This window comes from Parasteatoda tepidariorum, chromosome 1 (genome assembly GCF_043381705.1).
Source record: "Parasteatoda tepidariorum isolate YZ-2023 chromosome 1, CAS_Ptep_4.0, whole genome shotgun sequence".
NCBI lineage: Eukaryota > Metazoa > Arthropoda > Arachnida > Araneae > Theridiidae > Parasteatoda > Parasteatoda tepidariorum.
The window spans coordinates 108,292,650-108,310,053 of record NC_092204.1 but is presented as its reverse complement, the minus strand read 5'-3'; the positions used below and the strand labels follow the sequence as shown (position 1 = coordinate 108,310,053).

At 29.9% G+C, this 17,404-nt stretch overlaps 1 protein-coding gene across 2 annotated transcripts in view; it reads right to left on the bottom strand.

Moving 5' to 3' along the window:
* Nucleotides 1–6,669: 6,669 nt before the first annotated feature.
* LOC107449318 (neural cell adhesion molecule 2) overlaps nucleotides 6,670–17,404 on the bottom strand; it is a 121,829-nt gene continuing 111,094 nt past the window's right edge. For both annotated transcript variants that reach the window (XM_071185032.1, XM_071185035.1), the window contains exons 13-17: nucleotides 14,255–14,501; nucleotides 12,380–12,434; nucleotides 11,988–12,086; nucleotides 9,878–9,942; nucleotides 6,670–6,791 (exon numbers count right to left, since the gene is read on the bottom strand). In XM_071185032.1, coding sequence (XP_071041133.1) covers nucleotides 14,259–14,501 — 243 coding nt within the window. In that variant the 3' untranslated portion in view covers nucleotides 6,670–6,791; nucleotides 9,878–9,942; nucleotides 11,988–12,086; nucleotides 12,380–12,434; nucleotides 14,255–14,258. The remainder of the gene's footprint in view (nucleotides 6,792–9,877; nucleotides 9,943–11,987; nucleotides 12,087–12,379; nucleotides 12,435–14,254; nucleotides 14,502–17,404) is intronic.

The window sequence follows — 17,404 nt, the reverse complement described above, 5'->3', positions numbered from 1 at the left end:
TCAGTAAAAATAATCGAGATTTTTGGTGATCCCATACAGCCAGAAACGTGTTAAAGTTTACCATATTTTGTTAGTTTTGAACATATTTATTTTCTCAGTGGTTCCAGTTATATGTGATTATTTTTTGATTGAATAAAAAAAAGTATTAAATCATAAAAAATCACTTAATTAAAATTTATTTATGCGTATTTAAATCATAAATATCAATTTAAATAATACTTCACCCTTGTTTTATTTCCTAACAGTCATAAATAACTCGGATTCAATTTTTTTTCTTGGACAAACAACAATCTATTCATGAATCAAAGCAAATGATTTGCTTCATTTTCCTAACATACATTATTCAACTATTAAGCACTGTATTTTCCAAATGATTCTTTAGGGAATTTCGATCAGGCGAATTACTTCACGACAAGCTTGAATGCATTGGAATTCAGAAGCACACGTGCCAATTAATATCTCTAGTTTCAGTGCTTTCAGCATCAGATTTTCTGTTCACCCAATTTTCTAGTTTATACGTTAAGGTGAAGGATGTATTGCGTTGTAAAGAGAACAAATCTTTCGTCAATTTTGAATATATTTAGAAAAGTAACTGAATATATGTAGCTGCTGGTACGAGTAATTACAAAACAGTTATTATGTTTTAAAGTGGAAAATAAAATGCATCCGATTTACATAGTTATTACTGTCAAATAGCAAATGCGTGTACTAAAATTTGTTCCGTGAATAAAAATATATGTTTAAGTACTTTCGTTGGAATTACAAAACCAAGCAAATTGTGAATCGCTCTTAAGTGAAATGGAAGCATTAGGATTGTTAGTTTAACAATGTTAAGAAGACTTAATTATGAGACAGAACAGTTTCATAAAATGTAATGCATTTTTTATTTCAATTTGCAGAGTGCACCGTGGTAACCATCATTTATCACAGAAATAACATAGTTGCTTCTGTGCCCTGAAAATCTCAATTATTTATTTTAGATACTACGCACGTAATATTGTACGTATAATAAAAGGAATGTCATACAAGCATGTTTAAATATAAAAAAAAGACACCCAAACTTCTATATCCTAACTGAATGAGCTTGCCATATTTAACTGTTTTAGCACTTTAGAAAAATCACAAAATTAAGCAAGAGTGTGTTAAAATTGCTCAGAAACAAGTACATAGTCAAATTTAAAAACTCCATGCTTTCAAAACTGAAACCATTAGAAGAGGGTCGGAAGGTAGGTACTTTCTTTACGTCGCACTAGAGCTGCTCAATGGGCTAATGACAACTGTCTGGGAAACATCCTTGAGGATGATCCGAAGACATGCCATCACAATTTCGATCCTCTGCAGAGGGGATCTCGTTTGAGAGACCACTTTCTCAACTTGGACATACATCTGAAATGGAAAGAATTTTTTTTTTATGATCCCCGTAGCATCGTGTTGTTCAACGGCCGACCACAGGACTTTCGATGCGTGTGGGTCTCAGCGGAGTCGAGGAATGAAACCCGGGTCTCTGGTGCGTAATCTGATTCTATAACTACTGGGCTACCACGGCCACCATTTTTGGGCAAAACGTAGAGTCTCAAAAGTGATGTGGAGTGAAAAATGTTTGAGACAACGCCTCTTCCACCACTTTAGAGATTATGCATTTTGCTCAAAAATGAGCATATGCTGCTTAAATTTTGAATGTGTTTAGTTCTCAAATTTTTGACTCACTTTTGCTCCATTTTGAGAAATCCATTTTTACAGTCAATGCAACAAATAATTCAAGATATCATTCTTAAAATAAAAATTAAAACAGTAGTATGCTGAGAAAAAAATTTGTTGCTTTAATTTACCCAATTAATTTATTTTAAATTGATAAGAAGAGTACTTTTTCTATTAAAAAGGGTTGTTAAAGCTTATTTCCATGAAGAAAAAAAAACATAAAAGCATGCGTTGATCGCTAACTTATAGATCAGATTATGCTTAAAATGATTGTGTCTTTCTATTTCTATAAATTTAAAAAACTCTATTAACAAGTGAAAATTCTCTCCAAATTTTTTTTTTATTATTCGCTAAAAACATTATGAAATTGTCCCATAGTACTCAAAAGCCCATACTTTGGTTACTTCTAAAGTTATGTGTATTAATAAACTAAAAAACAATAAATAGCTCTCTTTTATAATAAGAGATATATTATAGAACAAAAACAAGTTCTCATTAATTTTTTTATAACTAAATATTTATTATTCCAAAAAGATTCCTTTTATAAAAGATATTACTGTAAAATTCAATTCTGTTCTAGATACGAGAAAAAAAATAGCAATATATATTTCTTTAAGCGAAAAAATGGTTTACTAATATGCATTACTATGCTTCTGATAATTATGAAGTTTATAATACCCTTCATTGAAATGGTGTATAAGGAATGAAGTTGAGAACATTTATAATTCTCGAAAATATTATTTGAGGTGTAAAAATGTAATGGTGGTTTGAAAGTAACGTTTAACGAGGAAATTACCGGATGCGGTTATATTACAAACTCGTTATGAAAACGTAAAGGAAATTGAGTGTTTCAGAGAACAAAAATTAACTGTCCTTAAATCTACGTTAGTGATAAAATTAAGAGTTGAAAGCAAAAGGAGGGAATAAACAAAAAAAGGAAAAAGTTAACTTCTAGAAATAAAAAAAAAAGATTAACTCAGGAACTTCCTTCATCAATTGTTCAGGATCACTGTCGATGACTATGGTTGCAAGTTTAAGCGATTTCAAGTTATGGTGAAAACATGTTATGACTCGACACCAAAATAGAAAAACATCAAAACAAAAGTACCTCCTTTTGTAATGCAATTGTTTCTTGTTTTAATTACTGCAGAGAGTTTCATCCTTTGGGTTGAGATTCATTTATTAACCAAGCAGTAGTATTCCTCTTGCTATAGAATTATGTTTTTGTGTAAAGAAAGTAGCGCCAGAAAAAAAAAGGAATTGTTGAAAAAAATTTACCAAAAAACTTCCAGAAAATTTGATTGCTCAGGACTATTTGTTCTCGAAAAATGAAGATTTCACCGTTATCGTTAAAAGAGTAAAAGACAGATGTTTTTCATAAATATACTCTGTTTCAATTTCAAATAGTAAAATTAATAAATAATAACGATTATAGCGATATAAATGAGAATGATATTTTATACAATACATGGAGAAAAAGAAGCTTGGTAAAATAACCATACTGTTTTGTTATGACTTTTCTGTTAAAAAATAAATATATCTAGCATTAAAAACCAAAATAAGCTATATATAAACCAACCATTCACTTGGTAATTTAGGTTGGTTTTTAAAATTATAGTGCTTTTTGCGATAAATTTAGTAACAAATACAGAAATGAAAAGTTAATTTAGCCAAATAAATGGTTATTTTTTCCATTTTCTGAGATTTAATGATAAAATTATCAAAGTTTAACACATTTATCAAATTTTATCCCATATATTTTATTGCTTATTTTACCAAAATCATTAACAAAGCCCTTTGCTGTTCCAATAGAGTCAGGAACGCTGTAAATTTTACCATATTCTGGTAGTTTTGACCATATTTTTTTTCTCTGTATATACTAGATTCATTTTGGGAAAAGTATATTTGATAAGTCATAAAGTCAATTAATGGAAAAAGGAATTCTAAGATTGTTTTAGGCTGATATACACTAATTCTGGATAAAACAAATAAAGGCATAGGAAGGTACAGTTTGGCTTTTATTCAAGTTGTTTTTTATTTCGTTACATTAAGTATAACATATTTTTATTTAGTTTCATCATCAAGTTAAATGAAAGAAAAAGAATTAAAAGAAATATTAATCGAGTTTTAAAACATTTTTTTCTTAAATTGCTGAATCCAGGGCTCTTTGTCATTCTCGAAGTAAACTCAAGTTTTCTTTTTAATTATACTGAAATTTTGAAGTGAACTGAATGATTTTTTTTAAAATTCAGTCTAAGATTATTTTTTAAACAATTTTATTTGATTTACTTCATTGTTTAACGCAAAAAATATGAATAAGTTTGTTCTTTAAATTTTTAAATATGCATTTTAACGAACTTCGATTTTGGCAAATGATATATGCATTAAATCCTGTTTTTCCTTTATATATGAATACGCATTTGTATTATGGAAATAACCATTTAAAGCTCTCTCAGAATAGTATTCGAAAACTTATTTAACAAACTTACAAATAGAAAAATATGTACAAGCAACTATTAAAACACTTTTTAAAAAAAAAATGTTCCAGACGTACCTTAACGAATTTGCGAATACAGAAAGATGTCTTAACAATATTTACCAAAAATTTCGAATTATTCGAAAAATAATCAAATTTTAGGATGATCAGAATCATATTCTAAAATCATTCAATATATAAAGTAATCAGAATATTTCGCATAAAAAGAATCCTTATTTAATTTAGTGTTAACAGTTTTTTTTTTCTATTCTAGCCTAGAGCGGATTTAGATGATATTTCGTTATTTCAAATTTCGTTTAGTCTCGAAGACGCAATATTACCGTCATTTTTTAAAGATAAAGCGAGAAATGAAATGCCAGAAAGCATGATTAATATCTATATATTGCTGGAGTAAATTGGATTTTTCTTCGATCCAATTTGAAAATTTGATGAATATCCTCCGGGTCTCTAGACTGATGCTGACACAACTAAGAAAAGCAAATAATATACAAAAAGAATTTCATTCATTTCAACTCAAATCAATGTAGAATGTGACTGAACAGACTGAGATTTTGAAAGCAATTCATTTCTATGAAGAGATAATTTACGAGAAAAATGTCAAATTACAATATTTTTTTAATAGATTTGTTGGGAATGAAGAAATTGTTTGGTTCAATGTCAAAAAATAGTAATTGCTCATTTTTTGTTGATTTTTTACGATCAGAATAATTTAATAATTAAAAAAAAGAAATTTGTTTCGAAGAAGGAATGTTTGTTTAATGAAATTACACTGGATATTTTTAATACGAATATTTCGTTCTTATGTAAGAACCCCGTGACTAATATTTGTTGATTTGAAAAGACTATTAAAAAAAAATTGTGGTCCCCTGGTTACCCTATTGGCAAAATGGTTGTTGTCTTATTTTTTTTAACCCTCTTTATTTGTGATATTCACCTGAATTAGAATTGAAAACGATCCAGTTTGAACTGTAGGTTAGAATTTCTGATTCTTAATTAAAACAATAAAAAAAATGATTAAATTCTCTTTTATTCACAACTCAAGAAGATTGGGATCATTCTGGTACCATATCTCAAAAATAAACTGACCCACTTAATGCATAACAAAGTTAAAAGTGAAAAAAAGAATTCTAAGAAAATTATCAAACAGCAGCGGTCGCCATAGCAACTCATGCAATGACGACGCATGTACACTGTTTACTATTACTCTTGAACGCAGTTGAAAAGTGTGATGACGTCCAAATAAGGGGCGCAAGCCATCAAACTCAAAGCAACATCCATTTTGCCAATGGGTAGAAATAATTTCCTTTTAAAAATAAATAATTTTTTTTTTCTTGGTACTGTTTTTATAGTTTTACAAAGAATTTTCAAAAGAAAAAAAAAACACCTTCTGAAACTTATTTTTGCAGGTTATCAGTATTATGTACTTTATTTATTATTAGACATGTATATATATATATTTGATAATAGATAACACTAAGAGAAAAAATTTTGTATTTATACTAATACTTATTCTTGCTTAATTCGGGTGTGGAGATTTAAAATCTGGAACTAGTTTTCCACCTAAAGCTACATTTTTTAAATGACATTTTTTACTATATTTTTAAAATTTACAAGTTTAGAAAGGTTATATATAATGAAGGCGTGTAATGTTTCGACAAACTTCCAGGGGAGAGGGCACATCATCAGGATTAAAATTGCATAGAAACATAAACTCGGAAATGTCGTCATACGTGGACCAGGGCACTTCCTTCTTACGACCTTTTAGAAGTACACGAATAAACAGTTTATTACAGGAAAACTGTCCCTTGCCGCGTATGACGACATTTACGGGGATGGGTTGCAATTTTAATCCTGGTGATGCGCCCTAACTCATCTAGAAGATCAACATTTTCGTGATCACTGTGACATATAACGTCTCTAAAATTGTACATATGTACAAAAATTAGACTAAAAATGTCATTTAAAAAAATCTGTTGTAGGGAGAAAGAAATTGAATGCAGATTTGAAATCAGAAACGCGAGAGTATCGTAGATCTCTTAAAAATCTCATTCATTCTTCGAAGAGAAGGACTGTTTGTCATTCGCTTCGCTTTATGTCATTTTTATATTCTCTCCTGTTAGTAATAGTTCTACTTTTGTTTTCTTAGCAGCAGACAACCTCAGTCCTTGAGTCAGTAGAAGATCTTGTGATAGCAGGAGAGCTTCTTAACCATCGCAGCGTATGCATTTGCGGCAATAAATAAATAAATAGTAACCAAAAATGTTGTCGCTGTGGGAATTACATTCATAACCAAACAAAATGGAAAACTTCAAACTATAAAAAAGGTAACCAAAATAGAAAACCATTCTGCCTAAATACTCTTTTCACAAATGTGTAAAAACAGTTACACCTTCCGATCAACTTCAAATTTTAAAGTTTAAAGAAACATGGTTTCTTATGTATTTTATTGGGTATTAAAAAAAATCACAGCGCAATTTAATAACGTTATTTTTATTTTGCATAAATGTATAACTTTTAAAATACATTTCTTACTATTCCCATTTGACAGGTTTACAAAACTTATTCATATTGTTTGATTCAGTTCTTGAACTTCTACCTGTTAAAAAAAAGAATATTTAATGCAGATTACAATACATTCCATAAAATCAATGCTAGAAAAATTTCTACACAAATCAAGAAATTACAAAACTTTAAAACTGTAAGATCTGTTCCAAGAGTATCTGGACAGAATATTTTGAAAAGAAAAAGAAAAGCTTCACTGATCCTGAAACGTAGCTACCAGTCCAATTATTTAAATCCATTTCACTAGTATATAAGAGCCTCGCAGTGGACTGATCATCAAGACACTTTTCCCAGCAGATCACCGGTCAAGCATCACTGGCTACGATCAGTATGCGGGTGGGTGGCCACTTGGATCAGTCTGCTTAGGGACCGAGGGTGTGAGGTATTGGTCGTAGTTAAACTGTTCCACGGTAAAGTGCTCGACTTCGCGTGCAGATCGTCGGGCTACCGAAGTGGGGCTGCCACCTCTTCTGCAGAGGATCAAAATTGTGATGGCATGTCTTCGGATCATCCTCAGGGGTGTGTCCCAGACCGTTGCCAATTGCCCATCGTGCATTTCTAGTGTGACGTAAATTATCCGCAACAACTAGTATGTAAGACATGTTAACTGGATTCGATGTGGAGGTAACTTTAGATAGATGACGGTTGACATTGTCGATAGCCTAGCACCACATTGGTGACTTTCGGACGTGTTCTCAGCAATCCCATCTCAACAGAAACGCTTCTTGGATATGAACGAGCCTACTTTGATGGATGGAACACAGTGAACAGTTGACTTGCTATTTCTGACAACGACTTTGTCCTCCTCGCGGACTTGTTAATCAGTCTCGATCACACTCAACGGGGGCCTTTACATACTCGACTGCAACATCTACTAGCGTCTAAAGTCCGCTAATCTTAATGCAGCTCTCCCGGCGTCTCACAAGACAGCAATAAATGAACTAGTGATATCCATTGAATTTTATCCCGATAAAATTCTGAAGGGAGAGAATTGTAGCGAAGCTACCTCTACAATATTTCAATTCCAATTCGCTAGTATATAAAAAATGTTAATTCGATTTTAACTGGAGGTACCTTTAGATAAATGACGGTTGATATTGTCGGTAGCCCAGCCCCACAATCCATAATCACAGTATGTCTCAGTAAAGAGTAAACACGCTGGAATAAAATTCGTTGGATTTCACTTGGGATAAAATTAACAAAGATTTAATTAAATCTTACAAAATTTGACATAATAACATTGTTCCAACTTTTTTCCGTTATTTCATCCTAAAATAGAATACTCTCTCTTAGAAAGTGAATAGTAAGTATTCTCGTGTCCAGAGAAATACTTTAGGACAAAAGTAGCAAGATTTTTGCTACCCGTAAACTTTATTATGTTCTTCGGCTTCTCTTTTCACTTTAATAATGATAGGTCAGTGTTTGAAAACGTTCTTGTTTTCACTCACCTTAATACAGATTTGAGATGTATATTACGATTTCTTATGCATATATTAAATATGAAGTCCATAACTATCTATATAATGAAGCAAAAGTTATTTAAATAAACTAAAAACAATATCGAAACCTAACAAACAGTTATCGAGACTGTTCAGAGCTAATAACTGGTTTTAAACCATTTTAATTCTTCTAAACTATTCTGTATATTCACTTTTCAGACCACAAATTGTTATTTAAGTGAACTAATTTTGGACGTATAATGTAGGGGAGAGTCGGGTAGTCCCTCCCACTTAAGGAGTATTGCTTATATTTCTGTATAATATTGAGTAAAAATCAATATTTTTGTATGTTTCTATTGTTTTATCATCTAATTAAATGATGCAAAAAGAATAAACCTAAAAAAGTATAGTTTAACTTAAAAAAATAGAAATTTTAAAAAACATGTTCAGCTCTTTTCAAAATGTGTCGGGTAGCCCCGCCCAGTTACAAAAATTATGTTTTTTGACTGTTTTTTCAGGTGTAAATGAAAATGACCAATGTATTGACAATAGATAAACCTCATTTATCATTTTTTGTCACAAAATTATTTTATTTATTACATATTTATATACTTTTAGTGAATTCTATCATTTAATAACAACAAATGTCATATAAATACTTGAAACTTTGAAAATAATTTTTTTAATATAACAATTAATGTCCGATGGCCCATTGACTTGAAAAAATATTCTATACTTATGAAATTGACAGTGGGCGGGGGTAACCGACACTACCCTACGCGTATTTTTTAAAAAAACTTTAAAAAAGTTTATAAATATTCACATTAAATTTCGCAAAGTATGGTTTAAATGAACTAAAAGTTAAGTGTGAAAAAAACCAAAAAAAAAAATTAGACTAAATTTAACATGGTCATCCAGAGAAAAAGAACTGGTCTTAAACCGCATAAGAGTTTCGTTAGCTCAGATTGGCTTCAATAATGGTCGACTTAAATGACGAGTCTTCCTTATTTATTTTTTAAATATTATTTCAAGAAACTTAATAAATGTATTATTTTTTTTATAAATTTATTTGAATGGTTTATAAATACATTCAATGAGGGCCGTCATTGGAGCATAACTAGCATATGAATATCGCCACCGATTTTCTCGAAAACATCTACAAAATAAACTTTTATTAATGTAAAATTTATTTTAATAACCTACCTAGACTTTTTTTTCAATTCAAAAAATAATATTTGAATTTTTTATCTACTGATCATTGGAATTACGTTAAATATAAAGCTGCATGTTATGACCGGATTATCTAGTTTTATTTCTATCAAACTAAACTTTCCCTTCCCAAAACTTTAACTTTTGTTGTTGGATAGCAACACTGTGCCAACTCTCTGGCATGATATTTTCTTAATTGATATTTGCCAGCATGTTATTTTATATTTCTGATTAAATTTTGTTCACCATCTCAAATTCGAACAACAAAGAAAAAGAGTTTTCTTTCTTTATTTGAGATGCGGAGATCTTTCAGAACCAAAGTGGTTCTCTTTCTGTATTCTCATGACGGTGTGCATTGCGAATAATATCGTTTTGGATTTTGACTGCTGTAAACAGGAATGTTACTGGAATGTGCATAAAGAAAACAAAAAGCAATTGGTTTAGAACAATAAACTAATGAAGCCTATCTTACCAAATGCATTACATCCGATACAAAAATTTTGAATTTTATCTTGACATTTTCTTCAATTTTCATCCCTGAAAATAGTATCACTTTTAAGCATCAATACATTTATAAATAAAATTAAAATAGTGTTTGAAAAGAGTGCAAAGAGTTAAATACGTGAAAAGAGTCACATAAACAGATGTAGTAAAGTTTCTCTTTTTTAAAGAAAACCCTATTTTGGTGTCAGAATGAAGTAATAAGCGCAAAAATACAGAAGATATTTACAACTAACAGTATTAAGTGCTCCCCATCTACAGACCTAGATTTCTAGGAATCATTTCACATTTTAAAAATTTTAAAATGGCTTTTCGCAGATTATCATTCTTTCCAAATGTTTGTTAGCAGCTTTATCTAAAAGCATCACTGCTTATTTATACAGGAGATTCTCCATTGAAGAACCAAAATTGCATCAAGTTTGAATGTACGATATTATGCTTTTTAGTCGCTGGTTAGTTTTAGTTATATATTACACAAAATTGAATGCTAACATTCTTATTAAAACACAATGCATTTCTAATTATATGTAAAAATTGAATAATAGTATCCCAGGTTCCGATAAAATCGTTGATGATACGCTCCAAATTCAATACGTTAAGCTTCAAATTCGTCAGCCAGCCAATGGTAACGATATTAAAAAACAAATTATCAGAAATTTTTTAACTGTAAGAAACCTTTTCGAATAAGAAAAATAAATCTTTTTTATAATAGCAGTATGGTCTAACGCAGTTCCTTATAGTTGTTGGTGTAAATTTTTTATAGGCTGGAAAATCACCTTGATGGATTCAATTTTCCCTCATAAATTTACGTATGTTTAGTTGCCATTAGGATAAAACTAATAACAGTAATAAAGGTATCGCTTTCATTTAAAGTATTTTTATATCTTTAATTTAGGGGTATTTACTTGTAATGTTTAATTTTCGATGCTATTTTGCCATTATTACGTTTTTGATTCTGATTGTCTCATAAAGTTAAGAGTTTAAAACTAAAAACGTTATTACAACGCAACTCTGTTATTTGTTACCGTTTAACGGTACATTTTAAGATAAACTTGTTTAATTCGGTATCCAAATCCGCTAATCATTTTAAAACTATTATCTTTTGTTGCTAATAACATTAATATGGTATTCTGAATTACAGTTAAAGAGATTCGTTTAGTGATTAAGAGATTCGATTGGATTCATGCACAAATTATATCAGCTCGCTTGGTAAACGAAAATATTTCATTATGGTTGTGCACTACCGAATTTGTAATAACATGAATAACTTTAGCTTTAAATGTTATGTTAAAATGATTACTAATAATTATTTGTATTCCCTAATCGAACTTTATAGATTCATCATGACTTAGGAAGGGGGGGCGCAAGCGTAGGTTTAACAGAATAATTTTTAATACATATACTTTAAGTAAATAATTTCAACTTATGTAAAAGAAAATCAGTTACATGTCACGGAAACACAATTATTGCGAGCAACTATCGGTGTAAGTGGGTGACGTTGAACAGTAATAATAAAGTGTAATAATGCTTTTAAAGTCATATAATATCTGTGGTTTAGAATAAATGCGTAAAAACAAAATTTCACAAACTTTTATTCTTTAATTTGACGTGATTAATGACTTTTTCCATTTGATATCACAGGTTAAATTTGAATTCACATTTAAGATTTTTATTTTATTTTCATAATGTTACGTATTTAAATTGATTAAATGAGAACTAAGATAAAGGGCGTTTGAAACTGTTAAAATTATGTATATCACGTGTATTATATCTTTATAATAGTTATTTAGTGTACCCATGGTGTATGATGTATGATACATTTTGATATTCAACGTATGCACATATAGTTTGATATTTTGAGTGTACGAAATATATTTTGAATAATATATTTTTGAAATTTTTGTAATTCTGATTTTAAAAAGAGTAACTTTAATACGAACATTTAGACAGACTCAGTTTTAGATTCATTTACGATTAGATCAAATTTTAAACGCATCCGTTATTTGAAGTGTCAAATATTTTTTTTTGTTTTTTGTTTAAAAGAAATGGGGAAAAATTATTATCCTATTTTGAATACTTACCGGAAAAATTTTGGTAAATCCAAACTTTACACTTTTTCCACAAAAATCATGTTTGAGCTAATATGGTTTGATTTTCAGTCATTGTGCCATTTTTATATCCTATAAAAAATATTTCAATGTATATCAAAATTGTTCGTGAAATTCTTTTTTTAACAATTTGTATTTCCAGAATTTAAAACAAGAATTTCGGAAATACACTTATTAAAAAAATTGATTCTAGGAAAAATCTACTTTTTTGACACTGCGCCGGTATTTCAACTTCGTGAATCAATTTTACAACCCTAAACAAAATTTGCTGAGACATTATTGCAACAAAATATTTGAAAGTTGTTAGTTTTAAAGTATAATTTCAAAAGATCGTAATTACTTTTACTTACTCTTACTTCACTTACTTTTATTTTAATAGATCCCACGATCTCAGTTTAACATCCTTTCGAAAACATTATACTGCAACAACAAAAAAAAAATTGTTAAGTAAAAAAATTTATTTTATGTTTTTTAAACACTTTTAAAAATGACCAGAATGCAAACAATAAAGGGAGCAGCACCCTGAATTACTTTTGATCTAATCATCCGATTTTCACGTATTGGGACTAAATTTTAGTTGTTCAAAGCATTGACCTCAAATATGCTATTTAGTTTGTGCAGATGATACTTTAAGCTACGAAATCTAACACAAAAATGCTTTTCACTGAATAAACAAACTTTTTTTCGACGAACTATCTGACCCCCCTCCAAAAAAAAAATATACGGATAACCGCATTCTGGGAAATATGGTCCCTATAGTTTGGTCAGGAGTGCGGTTGAAAGTTTAGCCCCTTACTTTCATTTTTATGCTGTGCGCATTTCCCATATATCTCGAGAATTTCTTAAGCGAATTAAAAAAAAAATTGCACATAATTATAAAATTCTATTATTCATAGATAATTCCATTTCAAAAATAATTTTAATGAATATCTATCATTTTATTTACTAATGGGCTAAGAGAAAATACAAATCTCTACACACTCTTAAAAAAAAGTATCATAAAGCAGAATACGAAATTTTTATTTAATCAGTCGAATAGTTCCTGAGAAATGTAATTTTAAATATCTGGCTTTTTCAAAATTTAATTTCTCAGGAACTTTTCGGCCTATTTCGTTCTAACTTTGTATTTTACCTAATAAAAATACATTGCTTAAAACAATGTAAAAATATCCTACAATTCAAAATGTTTCCGATTATTATGCAAAGGATTTTCAATTCACTTAAAAAATTTCGAGATATGACGAAATAAGCAATCAGTGAAATTAGTTAAAAGGGCTCTATACTTTGGATTGCTCTTCTGACTTTTCAATGGGGACCATAGATAATCAGGTTTCAGCTGTCCCTATATTCTGGGGATTAGGAGTCGTAATTTGTCAAAGAAAGTACATTTTTGTGTCAGATTTCTTATTTTACTCAAAATATCGTCTGAACAAACTATTTGAAATATTTCACACCTTTGAACTATTAAAACTGGGTCATTCCAATTATTAGATCAAAAGTTATTCAGGGTGTTTCATTTATTTTTGAGTTTAGCTCACTAGAATACTTTTTTGTCTTGTAAATTTGATCTTTTATTTTTCAGTAATATACGGAATACATTACATTAATTTCTGACAAATCTTTCATAGTGTTTCATTTTTCAGAAGCATTAGAGTATTAAAACAAATACACTGAATGCAAATTAATACTACTTAAAAATAATTCTCTTTAATGTAATTATTATTATTTAAAAAATTAAATTTAAAAATGTTATTAAAATTTCTACATGTCACATATATTATTTACAGTAAATCTGGGTGCAGAAATTATTGGCATATTGTAAATATATAATAAGTTGCGAAATTGGATGTTCCATTAAAAACGTTTTTTTTTAAATTGTCTATGATATGCTTTTTTAGAATTATGTTAATATTTTGCTGGAATTACGTATTCTAATATTTTACAAGAAATTAGATGTAAAAATTAAAAGTTTAATTCCACTAATTTCTAGAAAAATATATCTTGTTACTTAAAGTTGAAGCATTTTGTATAGAAAAAGAAAGCATTTGTTGCATTCTTTACGTATTTATGTTATGTTTCATCATGTTATACTATACTATTACTGTACTGTACTGCTCTTTACTATACTATACTATACTATACTGTACTATACTATATGTGGACGGAACACAAAATCAGTTCGAAACTAAAATTGCTTACGAACACAAAATTTTTTTGTTAAACGTAATAAAGGTCCTTACTTCGTCAAACATCAGTTTGTTTTGCAGTAGTTGCTCTTGGGAGGGTGTTAGACGAAGACATTATTGCCGCCGTTTCTGGAATAGTAGATAATGTTTGTAAAGGCACTTGTTGTTTATTGTATTGTAGTCGATTTTCTTCGGAAGTGGTAGATGCTGGTGGCATATGATATTGCAAGGTCACCATTTCGACAGGATGAGGTGAAATAACCCAATCACCTGTTGTCCAAGGTGTAGGACCGGCCACATTCTAGAACAGAATTGTTTGAATTTGCACTAATGTTTAAGTGAAACTATCAAGACTATTCATCTTTAAAAATGCATTCTAAAAAAAGGAAGCGTCTATTGTTGGAAAATCGGCACGTACTTAGTTTATTATTTGCCCACATATTTTTTTAAGAACTGGAATAAGGAAATATTATTTTCTTCATTATTAATTCAATGTAGATAATAGTAACAATTTCAAATATTAGCTACTTAATCAGCATGCAGTTTGTGTGCCAATCATAAAGATGAAGCAATATAAAATTACAAATGAATTGAAAAGATTTGGTACATGCCTTAGCAAAATCGCCATTAATGAAAACTGTTGTTAATATACGAACAAATTACGAGTCCCGTTAGGTGCTGATTATGCTAATCAGCTATTTACTGGAGAAATAAAATCCTTGAAGAAAGAATTGTTAGCTATGAATACTTGATCAGGATGGGTAGCTACCGGAAAATCTGGCAATGGAGATCCCAAACCTAAAATGTTACTATCTGTTCATGTTACTAGTTTCCATATTACACATTATTAGGAGCTTTAAACTATAAAAACTCGTGAGCCTGCTGTAAAAATAGCAATATTATATCTTGAGAATCCAACGAAGATTGACTTCACTAACACTATTACAAGATATGACAGAGGAAGGAATATAGTGAAGGAATATAGTAGAAGGAATATAGTAGAAGGAATATAGTAGAAGGAATATAGCAACAGTGAACTCAAGATCACCCTGAATTTTCATTTTGCGGAAACTTAGCTGAAAAAATACTCACAAGCTGTGAAGTCCTTATAAATACGTGAAAAGATATATAATTACAAAAACTTGTTTTGCGATTGGAGGTCTGAGGGACTTATTGACGACATTTTACCTTCGACAAACAAAATGTGAACACTTTTTACTGCATCGGCCCATTCTTAAGGATTGGTCTAAGTGACTAAAATAAAGTCCTTTTTTTAAAGGATCTGCCGAGGAAAAAGAAACTATCCTTCCTTAATTAATGTGTGGAAAAAGGTCCTAATCTAATTGAATTAATACCAGCACTCATGAATGGATTTGAAAGATATGGGGTAACTTGTGACATCGAGAAAGCATTTTTACAAATCGGATTTAAAGAGAATGAGCGAATCTGCTTGAAATTCCTGTGGTGGGAGCACAGGAACATTATTATCTTAAGACTCATCAACACCTGAGAGTTGGTTTTGGAAAACTCTTCTCGTCCCTTCCTTTTGAGTTTCAACTCTTGATTACCATGTGGTTAATGCGTCGACCCACTTGAAAGAAATGGCTCAGATCTTGGGAAACTTTTACTATATTGACATTAGGATTCTTGCAAGAGACATCATTGTAGGTAAATAGTTCCATTTGTTTATTCAAAAGCCGAAAAGGTTCGACAATCATGCGGGACGTACCACTTGCAGTTAGCCAGTTAAATCCGATTTAAATCACTTGGTGAGGCACTTCTTGTCGAGTTGAAAGTAAATAGTTGCGTCGCATTATTTATTATAACAACAAAACTCATAAACAAAGATACAATTCATAAAAAATACTAATTAGTTTCCGGATATGAAGTATAAAGGAATATCGAAAAAAAATTATTAATATTGTTAAGAACTCCATGCACTTCTAAATCTCATCTAGCCGCGGCTCATGATTAGCTTTACTCGAAATTTATGTCCTGCGGTAATGAGAAAATAATTACGTATTGATAGTCTCCCAGAGATTAATTTTTGCTTGTTCTGGTGAAAAAATTGTTTGAGAGGAATGATTAAAAGTCAATGTCGATGTCGTGACGATAGAGTGTGGTCGGCCTAGATGACGCCCAGTCTCATTTTTTTTTTAAATTATTTAGTTATTTTTTTTTTAACAGACAATGCGCAAGCTTTAAAATCATTGTTTATCTTTACTTACACTACGTCACTCTATACAGCTTTTGTCCTGACTCTCCATCTCACCCTGTTGGCAGTCAAGTACTTTATCTCTAACTATGTTTTGTTTATCGCTTTTATTTCATTCATAATAAATATGTGTAAAGTCATTTTAGGTCCTCATCTTTCGTTTTAGTTTGAATTTTTCCAGTTTACTGATATGTGTCCAATCCATCGTCATTTGCTTTCTCTGATTTCTAATACTATTGGTTTTTTGTTTACTGATTTTGAATGATTCATTGTTAGATATTAAATGAAGCAATTTATATTAAGAATCTTTCTGTTACACCTGTTGATGAAGACCTGTAATTTATTTCTTTTTTCGTTCAATTGTACCAAATTTCTGATCTATTCGTATAAAAGTACTAATTTAACGTTTGAGTTAAATCTTCTTATTTTTGTTTCGATCAATATAGTCCTGCATGCTCAAAATTTATGAAGAATGGCAAAAACATTGCATGCTTTGATCAACCTGTTTGCGATTTCTTTATCGATTATAATTGATCCACGATACATAAAACTGTAATCAATTGGATAGTTCTCTCTCTCTCTCTTTATATATATATATATATATAACATAATAAATAAATGCAAAAAGAAAAAAAAAGCACGAAGAAAATTAAGAAAAACAATAAGTTTTATTTACTGCCTCATCAGCTGCAAGTAAATAGAAATACTCATAAAATAAGTTCAAAATGTAGAGAAAACATGTAAAAAATCACAGAACAGTGGAAAAAAAAGGGGGGGGAAAGAAAAATAATAATGAAAATAAAAATAACAAGAAACCGGGGGAAAAAATCTGAAAAAGGGAAAAAAATTAATAAAATTCTGGAATATAAAAGATATACCGTAAACCGGGGCGAGTCTGCCCATTTTTTTCAGTTTGTCAACTTTCAAGTGGTCAAACTTTTGTAAATATTAAAGAAAAAAGGCTTTTAATAGATAATATACCTTTAATA